Here is a 21,649-nt window from a genome sequence, read left to right as displayed (position 1 = left end):
TCTCATTGCAAGGATTTTCTAATTATTGTGGGCCAAATTTCCAGTTGGCACAACTCCACTGGTCTGAGAACTTGATGCTTCTTCATTACTGTTAACCATGTATTAACTTCCAACTGTCCATAGTCTATGGGATTTCATAATTAAAGAAAACATCTATGGAATATGTAATTATACTAACTTGCAGAGATAACAGGTTCTTTGAAGCTGAGGTAATTTTAAATAGTTAAATTCAGCTAATGTAAGCAATTATAATAGTAACAAAATAACAAATCATTAGCTATTTTTCCTATTAAAAATGTGAAATCTGTCCTTCCTGAAGACAAATTAATGTGAAGCTAGTAAAATGTTTATGAGCTTCTTTTCTTGGAAATGCAAAACAGGCTTTGCTTCCTGCTGGATATTACAAAAACCAGTAATCCCACAGGCAATCAGACTTTTAGAATGGAAAGGGTAAGAATGAATTTGCTCACTGAAAAGATGCACGTCCTATGTGCCACCTTACTAACCTGTGGGGGTTCGAGACGTGAACTCTGGATCAAAATGAAAGGTGTCTTCTGGCCGTCCCACTGCAGGCTTGAAAGGCGGCTTGATTTCTTTCCGGTATAGTTTCTACAAGGAGAAGAACAGATCACAATCAACAACAACCTGTACACCTCCAGCATCTGCAGAGGGGCTCCCTGGCTTTGTTTAGCGTGTCCTCTCTCAGCTCTGTGCCATCCTTGCAGGACTGACAAAAAAAAGATGACGTGTCTGCAGTCCTGGCTCCTCTTGACTGTTCGGCTTAAAACATGTGCTCTGAGTGGTCCCTGCACTTTCTAGTTACTGGGATCCAGAATATAAACACAGATGTTTCTGGTAAAGATTTAGGCTGTAGACTGGCACAGTATTCCAGATGAGGCATCTGGAAATTCATTGTTCTTAAGGGCAGGACTGGAACGCGCAATGGTAACACCAGGAAACCGCCTGGGTGGATTCAGCAGTGCAGCAATGGCACCGAGCACAAAGCACTGCTAGGAAGTGGTGGCTGGTTTAGCATTTGTTATTTGTCAAGAACTAGCAATATGTTTGACACACTGCCAGACTGAGCTGAGCAACAGGCCTGGCTGCCTGGTGCTCACAACCTAAACAAGAGACTTGTTCTTTTGACATATCTGGTAAAAGAGAAGGGGCTCACAGCTGAGGATTAGGTGAAATTCCCATCAAAAGACGTTAAGAAGAAAGCACTGCAGATGGACAGGGAATGATGTTGAAGGCCTAAATGCCGCCTGAGCAGAGAAGCAAAACCAAGACATAAGGAAGAGAGGAAGGTGTATAACAGGTAAGCACTGCTAGGTGTGTGAGTTTGTGCTGGTGAGTGAGGTGGCACGTGAGGGATTGCACAAGTAAGTCACCATAAATGCATGCTAATGCACTGCCTTTATTCCCAGGGACTTCACAGCTTCCTCATACTTAGTGATCTGTAAGAAATTGCTTCAGTGTGCCCCTTTGCAAGCATTCATACACACACAGACACACACGCTCTGGTAGATGAACAAACTAAGGTGCATGTCTGGATCTGATCCAAAGCCTACAGAGGTTAATGGAAAGAGTCCTATTGATTTTGGTGATCTTTGCATCATCCATGCTTGAAATGGCCCAAACTGAATGTCATGCTGATGGTGGCATGGGGGACAGAGCTCCAGTTTGACTCCCTGCCCTGTGTCTCAGTCCCTAGACTGCATTCCCTTTCTAGCAATGCTTTTGTTCTCGGGTTTCAAAGGGCTGAATTAGAAGTCATGAACAATGCCCAATAATTAACATGTCTAAGCGTAAATATAATGTTTCATACAAGCTTTCAAGTAATGATAAGAACTTCACTTTTATGACTGTTTTAGTATGTATTTTCAGGTTGCCTCTTAAAACAACATAATGAGCTGATTTTTCAAAATATTTAATGGAAATTAATACACACTTTTTCAGGTCTTTTTATGCAGGAAGATTAGTTTTAACTGTGGGTTTTGTGGTGAATTAACTTCTGTAATATAAAGCACGTGGTCAAACCTAAGATATATACACATCAACATAATTTGAACTTCATTTTGTATAGATGAATAAAGGTTATTGAGGCAGGACATTCTGTAGCATAATAGTAGCATTAGCATAAAGCGTATGTTTGTGGCTGAATTATGATTCCCTGGAAAAGTGGAATGGTGAGGCTGGAAATGACTTTGCAATAATTAATGGGCATTTCACTACAAAAAGTTGCTGCTTGCGTAAAACTGCTCCGTATCTTCTTAAGAGAAAAATAGATGAATAATTGCTTTGAGCCACAATGGAAAGCCAGTCTTCCACATAATTAAAAGCCAATTGCAATCTTAAGCAGGAAGTGTCACTCATCAAACGAAAAGTATCAACCTAATAATTAACATATATCTTTTTTCTGTCTGCTCAGAACTTTAAAAGATAATTCCAAGCCTACTGAAGGTTTTTCTGTTGCTAGGATTTCACCTTGAGAAAGCTATTTGCTTTCAGCTTCCCTTTATTTGTCTTAATTCACAACTGCAGTCTTTCTACTGCGGAAAGAAATATGGTCACATGCACATTCTTCCTCCTTGAATTAAATGTACCCATCATCCTGTGAGGTCCAAAAATTGGAGAACATTTTAGAGTCATACATCACATGAGAACTGCACTCTCTTTTGATTATCATGACCATATTTTCTCTGGCCTCTTTATTCCTCCTCCCATCTGTAGTTTCTTAACTGCTGTTGGAGCTACATTTGTGTTTTGAATCCCTAACCCACATCCTCCACGACTAGGGAGGGATCTAAGATTCATCATGAGTCACACGCCACCTAAAGATGTGTAATCACAAATCCGCTTGCTGCAAGGGGATGGAAACAAAGAAGTTGCGTGTGTGAGTGAAAGGCACCTCCTCTGAGTGCAACTCCCTTTTTCATTTCCTTTTCCACTTGTGATAAAAATTATTTCTTGTGTTTCTGACTAGACAGCTAGGAACAGAAAAAGGTAAACTACCTAAAGCTTTTTTTCCCTCCAAGCTTTTGAATTGGGCAGCTTCATGAAATCTTTGAGGAGCAAGAACAAGCAGAGCAGTGTCATCTGTGGGCTTTCCCATCCCACACTGGCTCCAGTTCTCCGAGTGAGCCACTAAAACCAAAGCCAATTCTCTGAAACAAACTAAACCACAGGCAGCCCAACACAGTTAAACATGAAGGCTTGCTGCAGGCAGAATGCTTCTTCCTTTAAAAACCCGCATCCTGTAGACTGCAAAACACAACATGACATAAGCTGATCTAAGAAAACAGCAAGAATCACAGCCATTGTTTTCTATACACACAGACAACAAATTTCTTGGAGGATTTGAGATCCTGCTGGATTTTCCAATAATATTTCTGATTTCAGGTGAAATATATTAACCTGTTATCTCTTACCGTGGTCCCAAAATTATTTGGGGCTGATGCATCATCTTGATCTCTTTCAACAGAAACCAACCAGAGTGGCAAATCACATAGGAAGTTAAGTATCAAATCTTGTATTTGCCTGTTTCTATCAGACTGTCACTTCTGGTAAAATTTAAACAGTTTTCTAGTTCTTAAGTCATGGCAATCATAGCTCTGTATGTGGAAGTCACTGGGAGTTTCATCACCTATTTCAATGGTAACAGGGTCTCAGCTGTCCCAGTTTAAATCCCAGTTTTCATATCTAAATTATTATTTTGGGGCATCTTATTAGGAATTTAAAAGAGACTTTGTATATGTTACTGCTAACTGGAGCATTTATATTTGAGGTTGGGTGCTTAAGATCATTATAAGTGTGTTATTTTGCATGGGTATAAGAAGCTGAAGATTTTTTTTTTCCTTCCATATTGCTTCCACATCCATAAAGGAGAAATGTATTCCTTGACCCTGAATGTTTTACTGAGAATATAATTTCTCTCTCTTTCCAAGTAAAGAAGAACTCCCACACTCCACTCCCATTTTTTTAAACTGGCCACGGCATTGACTTATCACAGAAAAATGTGACTGGCAGGTATCAGGAATCACTGCACATCACACATGGCTGTCGGACCCAGCGGCTGTGTGGAGGGAGTGCATGATCCACAGAATGAGGGGGAGAAACTCCAAGGGGTAAAAGTACTGATTTAGGTACTCACATCTGGATACACACCCATTCTTCTGTCTACTTATCAACCCCTCACATCCTTCCGAGACTTTGATAATCAGAACCTTCAGATTAATAAGTACTTATGAATTAACTAGAACATGGTTATACAGCAGTTTGATGAGAAATTATGAGCTTCTATCAACTTCCTTTCTGATTTGGGACAAAACTTTTTTTTTTTTTTTTTTTTTTCCCCCAAAAGAGCTAATTTTCTCCCAGGTCCCAATTATCTTTCCTTAGTGTATGTTGCCAGATCCCTGATATGTGCTTCATCTGAACACCTCCTTGTCTGGGACTCCAGTCAATACATTAGGGAGACTAGGAACAAAATTCTGCGATGTGTCTGTCTGTTGTTATGTATTAGCAGTTAATTTTTCATCATCTTTACAAAAATGCACTCCTCAAAGACCTAAGAGATGTAAATGCCCTGTACATGTGCCTGGCAAACATCAAGAAAAAGAAAATTGTATAAATTGATTAAAAACTATTTAGCAATTTCCTCAACTGAGTTTCTTTGATGAAGAATTTAATTATTCCTTAGACACTTTCTAGAAATAGAAAGATGCTACTCTCCACAGCGATGTGCTTGTACTATGAGAATAAACTCCCTTGATACATATACCTGTCATGGAAAATCCAATAAGCAGACAAAAGGATGAACTACCTTCTAAAATGCTTGCCTTCTCCTAGATTATTGGCTCAGTGTTATTGCCTGCAAATGGTAGAAAAGCTAGCAGAATTCAGACCTTGGGATCAATTTTTGCTGCTGGTAAAATATGCAATTAAATATTTCACATTTTCAGGTTAGTTTGATCTTTGATTAATATTGAAGGAAATAGAACTTGTGTCCACTTTTTCCCCACTCCTTCCCTCAGCTGTATTTGACAGTTCATTTTCTAGTGTGCCATGTGCTCTAATTCCAATTTAGCCTGTCATCTAAACAAAAACTACTGCTTAAAGCCCACTTCTCTGACTGCAGTCTGCAAAAAAGGATTTAATTTTTCATTTTCAGTGAAAAGCCAGAAATTTTTTATCCATGACCTGGAAAGAAGAAGCAGTAATAAAAAAGTCAGGAACCAGACTGTGCTTTCTCAGAGAAAATGACTGAAATTATCTGAGGTGAGCGTGGTTTAGATCTGCTTGTCTTAGGTAGAAAACGGTGTGCAAGGGTAGTAAGCAGATAACACTCAGAAAGAGCTTGACACCTAATCTTCTTCCTGTGAGACCCAGCCTTGATCACAAAAGACAGTCCATTCATTTAACAAAGGATCTACTGAATTTGTGTCACAGTGTCTACTAAATGCCTTAGAGCAGTAAGACATATTTGCAGAAACCTTCATCTGCTTTTCACCCCAGGAAGTGGGAATTTAGGATTTTGTTACTGGGTGACAATAGCTCTAAAAACAAGACTCTTACAGAGATAAGCTCATGCTGCAATTTAAGTTTGGGCATAAAACCTCCGTGTCAGATTGTCCACACTTCATTTAGTGCTACTTAAACACCAGAAGTTAAGCCAAGGGTGGCTGGAGATTTGTGCTGAAGAACGGCACCCTGGAATATGGGAATGGCATCTGGGAAAGGATGGGAGGACAGTGGTTCTCTGGCCACACTCGTATTTTCCAGGATGGCAACTATTGCCTCTGGGTGCAGTGGCCATACACCACCAGCACTGCTGTGCACTGCAGGAGCATCTGCAGCATCATAGCAGGGGCTTTTTTTTTACACCAGGTCTGTTGTTTCCACCGTGTTTGCTGCCTTCATCTGAACTAGACACTGTGTCTGGTTGTGTCTGTTTGAAGACAGTGAAAGATGGGAAACAAGCGGGAAATGACTGCTCTGACAGCTAAACACTTCAGCGATAGAGACAATAACCAAGCCCCGATCCAAAACCCGAGGGAACAGCTCTGACAGTACTCTGAAACGAAGGTCTGATTCATACATTTCTGTCTGTGATTCTAATGACTTCATCACTGCAATATCTAGACTTCACACACGACTTGGAAGGAAGCAGCTATCTCATTTCTGGTTTGAATCTCTTTTTAAAATTAGATGAAGCAACTTCATGGTTTGTTTCTGGTTATCATGTCACTCTTGTAGGAAAAAAATCTTGCTTTAAAAAAAAACTAATTCACACTGGCTTTCTAGAAGACACTAACGCATTCTGGCATTTCGTGATAAGGGGGCTCTTGATGGAGGATCATTTTACTACAGTTGCTGAATGTTTCTATGCTGTCAGTAGCAGCAGCCCTGTCTGTCACAGCTGCCAAGTCTGTACAGAAGCTCTCCAAAAGAGCTTGGCTCTTGCTCTCTGAGGTCTTTATAATACCAAGGTATAAAATAAATCAACATGAATGTCCTGCCCCAACAACGTTGTTTGCTGACTGCCTGCAAACTGATGTGAAACATTCTGTATACGTGATGGGAGAACAAAATGAGGGCACCAGGGTCTCTTTTCCTGCAGCTGTACAGAGATTAGCACAAAACATCTGTGTCTGATCCATTTCTATTTTCTGACCCTGCTCTGTTTCTGTCCATGAAGAACACGTTAATGGCTGGATCATCATCACAAGACAAAGTCCCAGTTTCAGCTCAGGGCCAGGCTGGCTCACACTGCTCTGGAATGCATACAATATCGCTGCTGTAACTAGATAAGCGTCCCAAGATCTACACGAGTGAAAGTCAAATTCAGATTAAATGAGCAAATATATTACAAAGGTGACAGCTGATCTGTGTAGTAATGATCCATCTGTCTCAAAGAGAGAGCAATACACACTAATTATGCTGGATTAAAATGGATCTTTACAGAAAAGTTAGAGGGCTAGATAAGACATCAAAGGGCAATTAAATGCACCTTTTTCTCTAGCTCCAAGTCATGTTCAAGCATACCTAGCCTCTTCATTGTAGGTATTTCCCTAACCTACCCATAAGAACTTTTGCAAATGATGGAGGACTGTATAATTTCCTTAGGAAAGGCATGAAATGGTTCCCTAAAGGACTGAGCTTGAAACAATCACCAATCACCATGAGAGAAGGTGGTCTTGAGGAGTCTTACAGTCCAGAACTGACTTTGCTGAAAACCTTTCCAAGATCTGGAGCCTCATTTCTCTGTAATGAGTTACTAGGCTGCTGCACTAGCAAACACAGAAGGAGAAACCCTTTCTCTGTTCCAGTGCTCCATATTATGTAAAGACTTAATACCTGACCTGTATTTTGATTGCAAACCTGAGGACCGCGGAGATGTCGGAGGAATACGGAAAATAATAACAGTAAAGAACCCAACTCTTCAGGATTCACTATTTTTTTCTTTCCACTTAATGTTTTCATAAATATTAAGTCTTCATACAGAATTTCATGATTAGTAATAAGCAGAAGAGGAAAGAGAATCTAGACTCCAGAACATGTAATGGGACTAAAAGTCAGTTGAACCATAAATGATAATCTCAAACTCCACTTTCATTGATCACCTCTTAACATGCTTATGGGTCATGCCAACCCTTCAACATGCAATTCAAATTAGATTAACGAGTTTTTCCAAAATACATGATTCTGTGGGCCTTTCACAGGTCACCTGGGCACCACAAAACGTTCTTCCACAGAGGAATTAGCTTTACTGTAAAAGCCTTGGGCAGCAGTTTGGCAATGGCTCTGTCACATACATTAATGCTGTTTTACCAGGACTTATAGTGTGAACTGCATCAATGTGACCTGTTACACTAGCATTCAGGAGTGAATTCAGATCAAATATTAAAGATGCATAACAATACCATAACACAGGTTAGACAAAATTTAATTAGAAAATTCTAGAGGATGTGGCAAACAGGAGCTCTGATGCACTGGCAGATGTCCAGATCAAGAATGAGAAGTGTTTGCTGCCAGGTTTGTCTAGAAATAAGTTGATTTGAACACATGATGCTGAAAATTTGAGGAAGTTTAACCTGTTGCAAGTCTAAATTGAAGTCAGCTAATCTCTACTTCCAGCTTTATGAAGCATAGCTGATAGCAGTAAAATAAATCCTTGTTTACCATTCTCTGAATCATGCCCGACATGTCTTATTTAAACTATGCTACATTTGATCAAATGTTTGCTGTTCTAGTTTTGAGTGCTGACGTTAAATTAATGACTCACCTCAATAAAACATCAACTAGTTGTAAGAGGAGTTGCTGTGTTCTGTTCTGGCTGGTTGACTTGTATACTTAGTGATGTAAAATCCCTTTTCTGAAAATTCATCTATGTCGTGCTTTTCTGTAACTTCCATTGCAATATAGCAGAAGGAACAGATCCTGTCCTATGGTCACTTAGGCCAAAGGGACAAGAGGGGGTCAACAAAACTATTCTGTTGGAAGATTTGTGATTCCCCTGCATAGAGTAGCACAACCTGCTGTACCCATTCTATCAATACACAGCCAGTCCCAGCAGCACCACGCTGTGTTAGGGAAAAGGGTCTGCCTGGAGGTCGGGGAGCTCCCTGGAGCTGCTGGCAACAGGTATGTGTAAGAACAGACCTAGGGCTGCTCTGAATAATTTTAAGAGAGAAAATGATTCCTGGAAGTCCCTGATATTGGAAAGAATAAAACAAGCATTTAGTCCAGCTTGCCAGATCCAGTGAGAAAGCTCGAGTATTTCAATATGGAACATAAAAGTAGAAAGATGGAGGGACCTGGAACATCAGACCGCTTCCCTCTGGAGTATCTCTTTCAAGCCCAGTCCTTTGGCTCTGTTTTCTTTTGCAATTGAAAAATTACAGGAATTCTTTAATTTAATGCTGCTCATTTTCACTCCAGTCCAGCTCCCACAATCAATGCATCATGTTTATTACAGCTGAAAGTGGAAATTATTCTGCAGAATGCTGCAAATAGCCTCAGGTAGTATCATGATAAGCCAGAGCATCAGACAAAACAGAGACAAGCAGTTAAAAAAAACTGGCAATGCTGAAAGCAGCTATTACTTTCATTTGTGGGTATGTGAACAAATGTGTATCCAGAATCACAGAACCATTTGGGTTGGAAAAGACCTTTAAGATCATTGAGTCCAACCATAAACCTGACACAGCCAAATACGTATGCAAGAGACATGGGCACCCACTTAAAAGGTTCTAGCTCCTGGGATCTGTATGCTAGAGTTCACTCCATCTTTTTCCTAAGCATGGCAGTCTGTCTTCAAAAATTCAGCTATGAAAAATAATTAAAAAAAAAAAAAAAAGAAATGCTGCTCCACTTACATTCCAGTCAATAGTAACAAAGAAAGGGTGACGTTTAATTTCTTCTACTCCATCGAATCCAGCACCTGCCAAGAGAATGAAAGGATCAAAATGAAGTCATGCTTAGAAGAGTGATGAATGACATCTCTTCACCAGCCTTTCTCCCCAGCTCCTTTTCTTCTGACAAAGTCACATCTAAATAGTTCTTCTAGTCTAGGAAGCCTGAACAGTGCAACTGCCATAAAAGTATAAACTACTATAAATACAGACAAGGGCACTTCATTAATGAAAATCTGAGGGCTGATATTTTTTTATTTTCTCTAATTGAGGCTGGTGCCAGGGCTGAATAGCTGCTCTCTTCAGGCTTCAGATGAGATGCAAGGTTTTGGCCGCAGCAGAGCACATGCACCGGTGAGGCCAGCAGATGTCCTGAGATGTCCTGATACCACGGCAAGGCCACTGCTGCTCCCTCCCACCAGCAGCAGCTCTTCTATCCGCACTGACTTTCAAATCTTGCCTAATTACCCATTCTGCATGGGCAGGGAAAGCTGCACTACAAATACGTTCAGACTGAAAATAATAAAAGGCTTCAAATGATTTGAAATAAGCCAGGGTTTTAAGTTCCTGCTTTCCAAATACCTTCCTCAAATTTGTGTATGAAAATCATCACTCTCAGTGGTATGTTTCCTTTACTATTAAATTTCTGTTACATTACTACAGGAAATTTAGGGAAACCCTTCTGAGATCTGGTAATGGACCTAATTCCTTCCTTTTGCCTTATGTCTTCACTGAAGAGTGCCTTTTTCATCTTTTAGCTCAATGTATTTGCTTCAGTGCTATTGCAACACCCAACAGGTGCTCAGCAATAATTAAACAACTGTCAGAGATGATTTAGCATGCCATTTTGAAGGTTGATTTGACTTTATTAATAGCACCTTTCATTTTCCAGTAGGAGAAATAACACCTGGAAGCAAGGGCTTTGCATTGCAATTTTCTTTTCAAGGATACTGAGCATCCTTGACTCCCAAAGGGCTTGGGATTCATAATCACCTTGCAAAAGGCACTCAGAACTTACGAGGACTCAGCTTTTTATATACAGTATTTGTATTTCTTTCTGAAGATCAACACTAAAAGTAGCTTTAGAAAAGTCTTGTCAACTCAAGCTTTTGAAAAATGTGACATCTGCTCTCCTTGTGTACAAGACATTACTGATGTTTGACAAAATGCACTGATCAGGAGCAGCTTCCTACAGTCTGCCTAACATCCACTAATGAATGGATATGAAAAGCAAACACTTTGTGAACATAACATGCAAAATTGTCTGTCAGGCCTGTTGGATAATAACACAAGATGATCCCATTCTGGTAATCTTACAGTATAGACTAATGTAAATGACACACATGAGAATAAACAACTCTAGCCCAGAATAAAAAACTATGTACTTAAAGGTGATCAACCCCACAGAGGACTGAGATGTTTGGGTTATGACAGACAGACAGTTCTAGGCAGACACAACATGAAATCAAATCTTGGAAAGAGAAAAGAGGACAAAAGGTAGAACATAATTATATTGTCACTGTAAAAGTCTGTTGTGCACCTACAACTTGAGTATGGAATGTAGTTGACATTCTCACCTGTAAAAGGCAATACTTATTAAAAAGGTAGGAAAAATCAAAGAAGGACAACAAGGAATGGTATGGAATGACTGAGTAGGCCAGGACTTTTCAATTTGGAAACAGACAACTGAAGGGATTTACAATAGGTCATTAAATGATGCTAGCAGGAACTGGATTCAGAACAACCTAGAGATGTTTCTTCAGGCAGCAGATAGTTGTGTGACATGGAATTCCTAGGAAAAACTGATGTGGGTGAAAAAATATTTATATGGGTTCAGGGGGAAGCCAGAAAAGTATATTGAAAAGGAATCTGTTGAAGGTTACTTCATCGACTAATCACAAGAGGTTCCGGAAACCCCTTGCTTGAGCTTAAAGTGGATGTAGACTGGGAGAGAGTTTGGGTGAAGCATCACATATGCTTACCATACTCTTACTTTTCCCTGGGCAGTTGTTTATGGCCCATATGTACTCAACAAGAAAATACTAAGACTTAGATAGTAATATGATTTGCTCTGTATCTTCCCTAGCATGTTTTTTTTTCAATGCACAGTCTGAAGTCTGCACTAGATTCCCTTGGCAGATTCATTCTGCTTTCAGCTATACCAACAGAAACATGAAACCAACACAGTTACTCTGAAGAGAATTACATTAGGCAACTCTTCAGGGAAGAAATATCTGTGAAAAATGTTTTGTGTTCATTGGCAGAGACTGGAAATTTTGTAATGTGCAGTAGATGTTCTTTGCTACATAAGGATCAAATCCAAGTGCCAAACTGATTTTGAAGGACTGGGATAAATGCTAGAGACACTGAAAGCTACTGGTAACATTCCCAAGACAGAGGATAAGTGTTCATGCATTCAATCTTCTCTGCTCTGTCCCTTCCCCACTGTTTCCTTTTTCCTTCTTTTGTAGGCTTATGGATGCATCAAAGTGTGATGGGAATGACCCACCTTTTTCAGATGATCTATTTGAAAGCCACACTTTTTGCTACTGTTGTTGTTCTTTTTTCCACAAAAACACAGAAATCAGGATCAAGGAAAAAGCTCACCCACTGCTACTTCGGTTAGTGGGAGACTGCAGTGTGCAGTTGACAGAGGCATTTGTTTGAAAAATCGCTGTTTCCCACTTGGGGCCACCTCAGAGTTCTGGCACTGAATGAGTACATTGTTAGGAGTGTCAGGGCTTCACTTCGTCTCTGATTAGCTTAATGTACTGAGGACATTTTGGATGGTAATAGCCTAACTTTGTGAAGAGTGAAGGACTTCTAATTCCCAGCAGTCAGTTTTACACCATGGAGAAGGTTCAGTGCCTCCTGCAGCTTTTATTCCCTGACCTTCCCTGCCATGAGACCTGCTGGCATAGCCCGTGGCTCCCTCTCGGGCTGCCTGTATGGCTGCACGCAGCAGTGTGTGGCCTGGTCCGTTCCTCAGCTGGAAGAGGGAGGTGGCCCAAGGACACATCCAGGAACAGCTCTAGGAGTCCCAAGAGGCAACCCTGACACCATTGCAGAGGTCCATGGGAGAGTTTAGGCACTGGTGCTCATGGTGGAGGCTCTCTGGATTTGCTCAGCCTGTTTCAGCCATTCATTTACTGTCTGCAAACCTATAGTGGTACTGGGAAGTGATGTGCTTTCACGGAGAAAAGAGAAGCACTGGAGAGGTCGTAAATGGAAAGACTCGTTTCATGGGGATGGACATTTTTCATCATAGAGAGGGGTATTTAGCAAACTGCTGAAGTGCAGCACACAATGGCACACTACATGACGATAAATCTTTCACCTTCCTCTAGGTTTCTAGTTTTCTTTTTTTAACTTCACTTTAACTTCAATTTAGTAATCTAACTTATCTGTAAAGAATAATCAGCACAATCAAACCTACTACCTGTAAATATTCCTATGTGCCATCCAGCTCCATGAGGGTCAGAGAAGACAAATAAACCTTTCAAATCAAATTGCCAGTTTAAACACATTTTAGAGTGCAAGGATTTATATAAAAGCAGCTTCATGTTAATAAGCGAGAACTTGATTACCTAAGATTGTTTTATGCCTGTAATAAAAGTGTCTATGAGCAGTAACAGTAGAATATTTTATTTGTAATCGGTTTTGATTGTTGAATAATTGTGGACAGTATAAAGGAAATAAAGGAGACCTATGAAATTTGAAAGTTGATTATTTGGATATCCAAAATGAGTAGAAAGAGTTTCCAGATTTTCAGTTTCTGCTAATAAAATTTTACTGTCTCTGCAGCTTCAGAATCTTTTCAGTGGTCTAGATTTTTTGAAATGTGTTCCTATGGTTTACGAGAAAGATGTACAGTCACTCTGACAAAGGTGAAACTTGTTTTTTAAAACTCATAATCTTATAAAATTGAAAAACAAAGTTTTCTATGTGCCAAAGCAGAATGTATCTTCTCTGAGAACAAGGGATTAAGGAAATAATATTTCTTTGTTTTTTTACTCTGAATCTCATGGCACATGCTTTTTCTCTATACTTTCTTGGCCAAGATTCTCAAACATAAGGACTCTGGAACCTTTATACTGATCAGCAATGTAGGGAGTTCCTGAAATGTTCTTTACATTCATTTACCTACCTGAGTAGATCCAGTCCTTCGGGCAAGTACAAATTAGTCCCTTGCCTAAATTCCTGGCAATTAACACCTTAATCACATGATTTCCTTTCCAAGATGCTTACTCCTTGTTTGCCTGGATATTCCAGTTAGTTTCTTTTAACAATTTAAAATTATGCTTGTCCATAATCTGAAGTTGTACTTAATCACTGCAACACAACCAAAGCAGTGCTGTGCAGACTCTTTGTACAACAGAGTGTATAAACTCAGGAAAGGACAGTGCTCATAACAAGGGAAGTCAAAGGAAGGAAGACTTTCCATTCCTTAAAATTTTGTTCTAAAGTATTAATGTGGGGACCAGACTTAAAAACAGAATCAGGTAAACTGGATTACCAAATTTCTTCTTTGCCTGAGTGTCTCCCTTCAACTCTAGTATTTTCCTTTAATAATCCAAAGCTTCAAAACACAGTTTCAAAGCAAAATTTTAGAATACATCATCAATCTTTACTTCTATGTGTTACGATATCAAAATCAAATGGGAAAAAGATGGTAGTCAGAATAGAAGGATTTTTTTAAGCTCAACATCTTCATCTTGTGAACATTAAAACCACTTTGGAAGTAAATACACTTTCCAGATTTGCAAACTTCCAAAACAATGGCTGAAAACAAGTGTTTGATCTGTAACATGGTTCATATATTTTCACATGCTTCATTAATTTTCCAAAGATTTTTCAAAACAGGATGTCTAAGCCTATTTTTCTTTTAGCTTCAGACTATTATTTCTTTCCTAGAAAAAGCTAAAATCTGCAAAATTGAAGCAGTCCTTTTATCTACTGACTTTTGTTCAGTATGTAGGCCAACCATTTAAGTATTGCTTCTTTCATAACCAACAAGTCTGTTTTCATGGTCCTGCGTGCTGATTCTCAATCAGTTAAAACAGAGAGTGCCTTCAGAAGCTTTCCACTGCTATGCCTGAAATGTTGAGATCTATTTTTCTGTTACTCTTTTAGATTTTATTTCCTTGGATGTTTGTGTTAGAAATAATTTCTTCCTTTCTCCCAGACTTCACAGTATTTCAATAAACCTCAGGTTTAAAACCGTGACTCTTAGCAATTCCCCATTATTAAAAGGGAGACTATATGGCGGCTAGAATTGTCATAACTAAAACTAAGCAACTTTGCTTATTTTAGTGAGTAGCTTTTTATTTAAGGACCGGTATCCAAAAACTCCTACTGACTTCACTGGAGCCCCATTTTGGACAGATAGCAGCTTGTGGAAAGCCACAAAATGAGCAGAACAGAACAAAACCAAGAGATGAAGACAGGGAGGAAACACCAGAAAGGAGCAGAGGGAGGGAATGGGAAGAAGTTTATATTTGCTGTAGCATCTTATTTTTCTGAACATAGATTAAACCTGGAAATCCCAAGACTCTAATTTTCTCTAATGTCAGGCAAATTGCTTGTGAGCAATTGAAACCTGCTGAGAAAATGTGTTTTTCCACTACCATTTCTGCAGTGTATCAGACTACAAGAGCTACGATTTCGGTCAAGATGCAAAACCTATGGGAGGGCATTCCCTCCGCGGGCTGTGCAGGCATCCCCCAGAGAGGAGAGAAGCCACAGTGCTGAGGGATTGGCTCCCCATCCATGTGGGAGCTCGGGTTGCCCCCTGGTCCCTTTGTGGAGCAAGGGCTCTGTCTCCTGCTGTCTCCAGTGGTCACAGCGAGAGGCAGCCTGCTCCATACTGTCCTTGTCTTTGTGCCACCATGTCTGACCTCTGCATGAGGTGGGAGCTCTGGCTGAGTTGCTGCAGCCAGGTAGAAAATACCCATTCACCTAAAATGTGACAGTCTGATAGTACTCAGAATAAAGCAGAGGGCTGGAGGAGCCCACACACTGCCCCATCTGAAGCAAGGGACAGAGCTACTGGAGCATGAAAAGGTCAAGCAGAAGCTCGAGGGCAGGGACCAGAGTGTCCATCTTCTACCCACGTGTGCCTATTTGCAACTGCGGAAGCCATCGCTCAGGCAGATGGGGCCGGACGTGGGGCTGTCCAGTGTTTTGCACTCTGTCTATCGCCTGTCTGGCTCCTAATGCTGTGACTGCAACCCAGAGGACCAAAAGCACAACACATCAGACCTTCCACAGCACCACCTCCAGCATTTGAGAAGGAGTGTGGGTACTGTAAGAAGGAAAGAGAGGAACCTTTGTTGCATGTCTGGCTTTTTCCACATCTCAGAAAAAAGTCATTTAGTAATTTAGCTTTCTCTTTCTAAGTTTACATCTCCAATCTGAAATAATTGTACAAGAATAAACAGTTGCAAGAGAGAACAGCAAATTGCTTTTGACAGGTCTCAATATTTAACCAGTCTATGCCACTGTCTACAACACAAATCATTTATTAGCTGTTGGAACTACCATGGATGGCAATGACAATCAACCACATATTTAAATATGACCTGCCAGGTCTCTTGTGATACAGTTCACAGAATCGAAGGATTAAATTCTTGGCCTTAAGGCCACAAAAATACCATCAGAGTTATGAGGGAAATGTTGCAGTGCTATTATCTTCATATAATTCACTTGATAAGACTGTTCTTATTTTTCCATGTAAAAAAAAGACCAAACATGCCATGGAAACCATGCACCAGGCATTGTCCATGATCTCACCAGATGGAATGATTTTCTTAATAAAATTCCCAAACAATTGTCCAGATGGCATAAGATACATCCTTCTAGTTTATCAGAATTTAAATAGGATTTTTAACAAAGGGTGAAGACACATTAATAAGAAAGGAGATAACATATTTAAGGTAACAAAGAAGAAAGGCTACTGTGGTATTATCATATGCAGCAGTTATCTTAAACCCTTCACAAATGTTGTTGGTTTACTCTCCCTCTTCACTGAAAAAATAAAATACAGGCTAATATCATGTTTTAGATTCCAACGATATGCCTGTGCTCATTGCAAATTTCTCTAGTAACGTTCAAGGTTTAATGCACCCAGGGAAGGAATGCATAATGCTGCATAACAAAGAGGATAACTACCAGGGAAGATGCACTGAGAGAAATGATCACCACCTGAGAGGACAGAGCACACATAACAAATGCCCTGATCAAATGCAGACGCGTACCTAATCTGTTGGAGGGGTTCCTTTTGAAGAGGGCTCGCAGCAGGCTCTGGGCTTCTATGCTCAAGAACTGCGGCATTCCCAGTTTGGCTCTGAAAGAATACAACACTTGAAGAGAAAATAGATTTTTCAGAAATTTTCTCCACCCCACTGTGGTTTAAAAAGTGGAATTGTAGCTGTCAGGACAGAGAGACGAAGTTGGTGACCAAAAGCTACCTAAACAAAATGCAATACAAAGTGAGGACCTGATGTTGTTCTGTTGAAGTTAAAGAAGATTTTACCACTGGCTTTGCTAGAGGTGGAGTAGATCTAACCAACCTCATAACACCTTTACCAATCTAAACAGATCATTTTCCTGTAGAAATTTTTTCCTTTTTTTTTTTTCTTGTTGGAATAAATATGGGAATCAAGAGGAATTCAAATAAACAAAACTTCATGAAAATAATTATACTAAACCACATATTAATTAAAAAAAAATGAAACTTTTACCTTGACAATTCACTGCTACGGAGAAAAAAAAAGTAATATTGAACAAAGATAAGCTTCAAATATGTACGTCTGCAGATAACATCAAATTAACTGGAAACTTGCAAAGAAAATTGTTTGAAACTTGGCAACAACAAAACATGACATAACCTGTCCTCAGACTGTTACCACTCTTCTGTGGATAAAGACATTCTTTATTAGAAAAAGAAAGGTACATTGCTTTTGTAAGGCACTCAGTGATTCACTTCCTACTATTTATTCTGAAGGCAATTTTAGAGCCACATGCAGTCATCACCTGTGTGTGCCTTACTAAATTAATGTCTTACATAGCTTTGAAAAACACATTATGCATATTATTATTCTCTATCCCTCATCTACTTAGGACCTATAGGCAGCCTGGAGGGTACAGTTAACTCACAGTTAGAGAAAGGAAAGTGGTTTCAGTACTCACTTGAGAATGAGTGCCATCGTCTCCTTCCTGTCTTTTCCCTGGAAGGGTAATGATCCCGTCAGCATCTCAAACTGTGGAGTAACAACAAAATGGTAAATCAAAAGTGTTGAGATGGTCTCCATAGCTGATAGGCACCACACCCACCTTCTGTTTCCAACACAACTTGAAACTTGAGGAAAATAAAAGGTCCAACAAGCTCTACTTCAGTAAAAAATGACACAGCAAGTCTGGATTATGTATAACATGAAGGACCAACATGAGTGTTTTGTTCAAGAGTCCTGTTACAAACTACTTATACTGATACTTGGGGTCAAGTTTGGGTATGTTTGGGAAGAAGTGTCATATATGCTGCTTCCTCCAGCACCTGTTTTATGGTCGATGCTGGAGATGAGATATTTGACTGGAGTGACCCTTAGTCTAAAAGGGCATGGCTGTTCTTATGTGTTTGGCATAGACTGTGGTACAAGGACAATGGGTTCAACATGCCACTCCCCATCTTTCTAGCTTGAGTTGACACACCTTTTTGACTGTATAGGTGGACCATTTAGAGATGCCACTACTATACTTTGCAGGAGAAACATGCACAAACCCCATGTTCTCAAGACATTTGAGCTTGCTTTTTTCTTTCTCCTGTTTTGGTTCTCCTGTCTGTGTTCAGTGATGAATTTCACAACTGTCACATTTAATTGAACTCATATCTCAAAGCAAAACTCAGCAATCATCATCAAGTATTTGTCTAACTCACAAATAAAAGCATCAATCAGTTATGGTTCCTTTGAAACAGATTAGTGCTTTCAGTAAAATTGACAGAAATTTAACATTTGCTACAAATAACCCCTAGAAACCCAGCAAAACAGCTCACCTAATATGGACTAGGTCTTTTACACAGCTCTTGCCCCAGTGTTTCATGAGGGTATGAGTGGTGGCTGACTAAGGGATGATGAAGGTTATGCATCACCAAACAGAGACACCAAGAACATGATTCAGCCCGGGCACAAAGGAGGACCCCCACTGAGGGTAAGAACTGTTCCTTGCTTATGTCTGTGACTCTGGCTTTGGATCTCTTCTACTATAACACATACCTATTAATTAATTTTCATAATTAAATATGTGTTAAGGCAGGACAGGTTCTGCAATCCTTGCAACAGTTTTTGTACCGTGTCACACAAGTAGCTTCACTGCTCTCAGGAAGCACATTTGTGCAAAAAAAGGATCCTTTCATTACCAAAACCTGTGTCAGACTGCCCCACAGCCTGACTCTTCCTTTTTTTTCCAGATTCAAGATAGCAATATCATAAGAAAAACATAAAAAAACACAAGAAAACTGTAACTGTTACGCTGGTTTGGGGAGGAGGGCAGAGGAGAGGTTTAGAAGTACCAGGTAATGAATTGACTATAATAAATTGAAGGATTAATCTGCATTATTAACAAATTACCTGAAGGCAATTAAACACATAGTAGAAACATGGAAAAAAAACCACAACACTTTAAAAAAATGTGTATAGCTGACAAATATAAATAAGATTTGGAAAACACAAACGTATTAACTCCTGCTTGGTCTACAACAGTCAAGAGAAGAGCTGTCAGGTAGAGTTGGAGGAAAGCAGCTTGTCTTCTAGAGAGAAACATGATGGGGGAGAATTTTTAAAACTGCCTAAATGACACAGGAGCTCAAGTACTGTTTTCAAAGTAATTCTGACCTATTAGACCCTTAGTCCTGATAAAAGTGTTCAGATACATGGGGAATAAGAGGGAGAGAACATTGCTTCCCAGGGCAGGAGCAGAAGTGGCACGTACTGTACAAAACCCTCCTCATGATTTCTAAAGAGTTGACGTTCAGGGTAAGTACCTAATGTTCAATTACGCTTACTCATGTTATTTTGTTGTTACAATAAATCTAATTTAACAGCACCAACAATGACTGCTGCAGCTCATTTATTTTGGTAGAAATGGGCTTGACACTGGTGATGCAGATGACACAGATATAAGCAACCGCTGAGGCAATGACTACGTGGGAAAAAGATGACTGTAGTTCCTACCCACCATGATATCACAGAAAGATCTGCAAGTGCACCATGGCTGCAAGAGGCCAAGAAATCCCAAGGCAAGAAAATTCAGATGTAGTGTCCAAGAAGGAAGAAAGGAAGGAAAGACATTTAAGTTGCAGGAGGGGACAGGGGAAATGACCATACTAGAGGCTGCAGGGAATATTCACTGCAGTGCTCTAATGACTAGCACTTTGTTACCATGTCTCCAGTTACACAGTTGTAATGTTGAGATTAATCCAGATTCAAAAGAAATCCACTTGGCATCTAAATATTAAGTGAAAGGCAGCTACATGAGTTAAATGTACCAGAGCTTTTCACTTCAATGAACTCAACTAAGCAGCAGCTGTAAGAAAGCACGGGTTTCTCAATTACAGTCATGATTAAATCTGCTGAAGGTTAAAAATGAAATAACCAGACTGAAGAAAAAAGTATAAATCAAAATAGTTCATCTCATCAGTTAAAGCTACTGCTTTAACATACAAACTGTTTTCCTGCTTATTTTTTCAAAAAAAAAAAAAAATCTTGCTAAACCTAAACATGCAAACAGAAGTGAGCACTTGCTGCTAATACCCTGTCACATAAACACGGAGTTGTATAGGTCACAGCAGGTTGACAAGGAGCTGAGCTTACATGTGAGGAAACTGTAGTACTTTTGGCTATTAAAGCAGACCCTGTAGTTTTGCTGGGAGACTCAGTTTTCACTCTCTCCACATCCTCATCTGTATAAACCATCTGTTTGCTCCTTGCCTCCCCATGATTCACTTCCAGGGCACTCTGGAAGGCCACCTTCTGTTAGCCAGTACTTCAGAAGGCTGTGCCTCCCTCCAGCCTTGACTTCCTTTCTGTACCAATGTTCAGCAAGAAAGGCAAATATTCCCTGTTCCAATTCAGTTGCCTATTAAGAGAACCACAGGATTAAAGCTCAATGGGAAGAAGTCTCTGGAGTCACCTAATCCAGTCCCTGCTTAGGTCTCAACATACTCTGCAGTTCTTCCTTTCTCTAGTTTTCAGGGCAATCTGTCCAGTCATGATAAACCACATAAATTCACCAGCACAATATTTTAACTGGGTCCCAATCATCATCACATCTCAATCATTATCACGTACTAAATGAGAGGCAGGTAATGTCCTTTGGAATGCTTGGAAAGGATGAACTTCAAGATTTGCATAACAATACCCATTGGCACGTACTAAGCTACCATGAAACACTTAAAACTGAGCAGCAAAGGAACAGAGAAGGTAACAGCTTTAGTTCTGTGGCCTGTGTCAAAGACTGAGCTGGTTATAAACAAAGTTTTACTGGTGTTGATAGTAAAACTCCTACTGAATAAGAATTAATAAAATCATTAATAACATAATTAATTAATAACTCAAGACCAGAATTTAGCCTTTTTCAGATAATTTTGTTTTGTTATTAATAATCACATCATGCCACATTCAAGGTTGTCTTCGAACATCATTCCGTTTCATTCTAGCCTGTGCCCTGGTCAGTGCAGGTTGGCAAGGAGCTGGTAGCACAACCCGACTCTTCACACTAGCATTAATCCTTCTTCACAGAACAAAACCAAACGGACAAGAGATTGTGTGGTTACTCTTCTGATGGCTAGGTTACAGGTCACTTTATCACTACCTGCCTAATATGTTCCATCTTTCAATCAAAATTTTAGGTATGAAAATTACACTGCCATATTCACTTCCTTTCAGTCTATGCATATTCCACAAACTGGTATATTTTCTTTGTATAGTTCCTATCATACTGCAAATTACTTACAGAGAAATGCTAATGAATCATGTGGGTACTATTTAATTCTCTTTAGTTCTTCAGACTGGCAGAAAACCAGCTTCCCTGATAGAACACACAAGTGACAGAACAATGAAAACAAGGAGAAATGAGCAAAGTGAAAGACAGAATCAGAAAATCCTCCTGCACTTTTACTGTATGGAAATACTGTTTTTCTGCCCCAGCCAGTTCAGTGTTAAAAACAAGAAAAGACT

General features: G+C 39.7%; 1 protein-coding gene across 5 annotated transcripts in view; it reads right to left on the bottom strand.

Annotated features, from left to right (window-relative positions):
- The window catches only part of RPS6KA2 (ribosomal protein S6 kinase A2), a 290,506-nt gene that overhangs the window by 34,439 nt on the left and 234,418 nt on the right, over window positions 1-21,649 (bottom strand). For all 5 annotated transcript variants that reach the window (XM_071806355.1, XM_071806356.1, XM_071806357.1 and 2 more), the window contains 4 exons: window positions 17,607-17,677; window positions 16,673-16,761; window positions 9,381-9,445; window positions 507-609 (listed from right to left, as the gene is read on the bottom strand). In XM_071806355.1, the coding sequence (XP_071662456.1) occupies window positions 507-609; window positions 9,381-9,445; window positions 16,673-16,761; window positions 17,607-17,677 (328 nt within the window). The remainder of the gene's footprint in view (window positions 1-506; window positions 610-9,380; window positions 9,446-16,672; window positions 16,762-17,606; window positions 17,678-21,649) is intronic.

Source organism: Patagioenas fasciata, chromosome 3 (genome assembly GCF_037038585.1).
Source record: "Patagioenas fasciata isolate bPatFas1 chromosome 3, bPatFas1.hap1, whole genome shotgun sequence".
NCBI classification, from domain to species: Eukaryota; Metazoa; Chordata; class Aves; order Columbiformes; family Columbidae; genus Patagioenas; species Patagioenas fasciata.
Note: the sequence above shows the minus strand (reverse complement) of the source record. Positions and strands in the feature narration are given on the sequence as shown.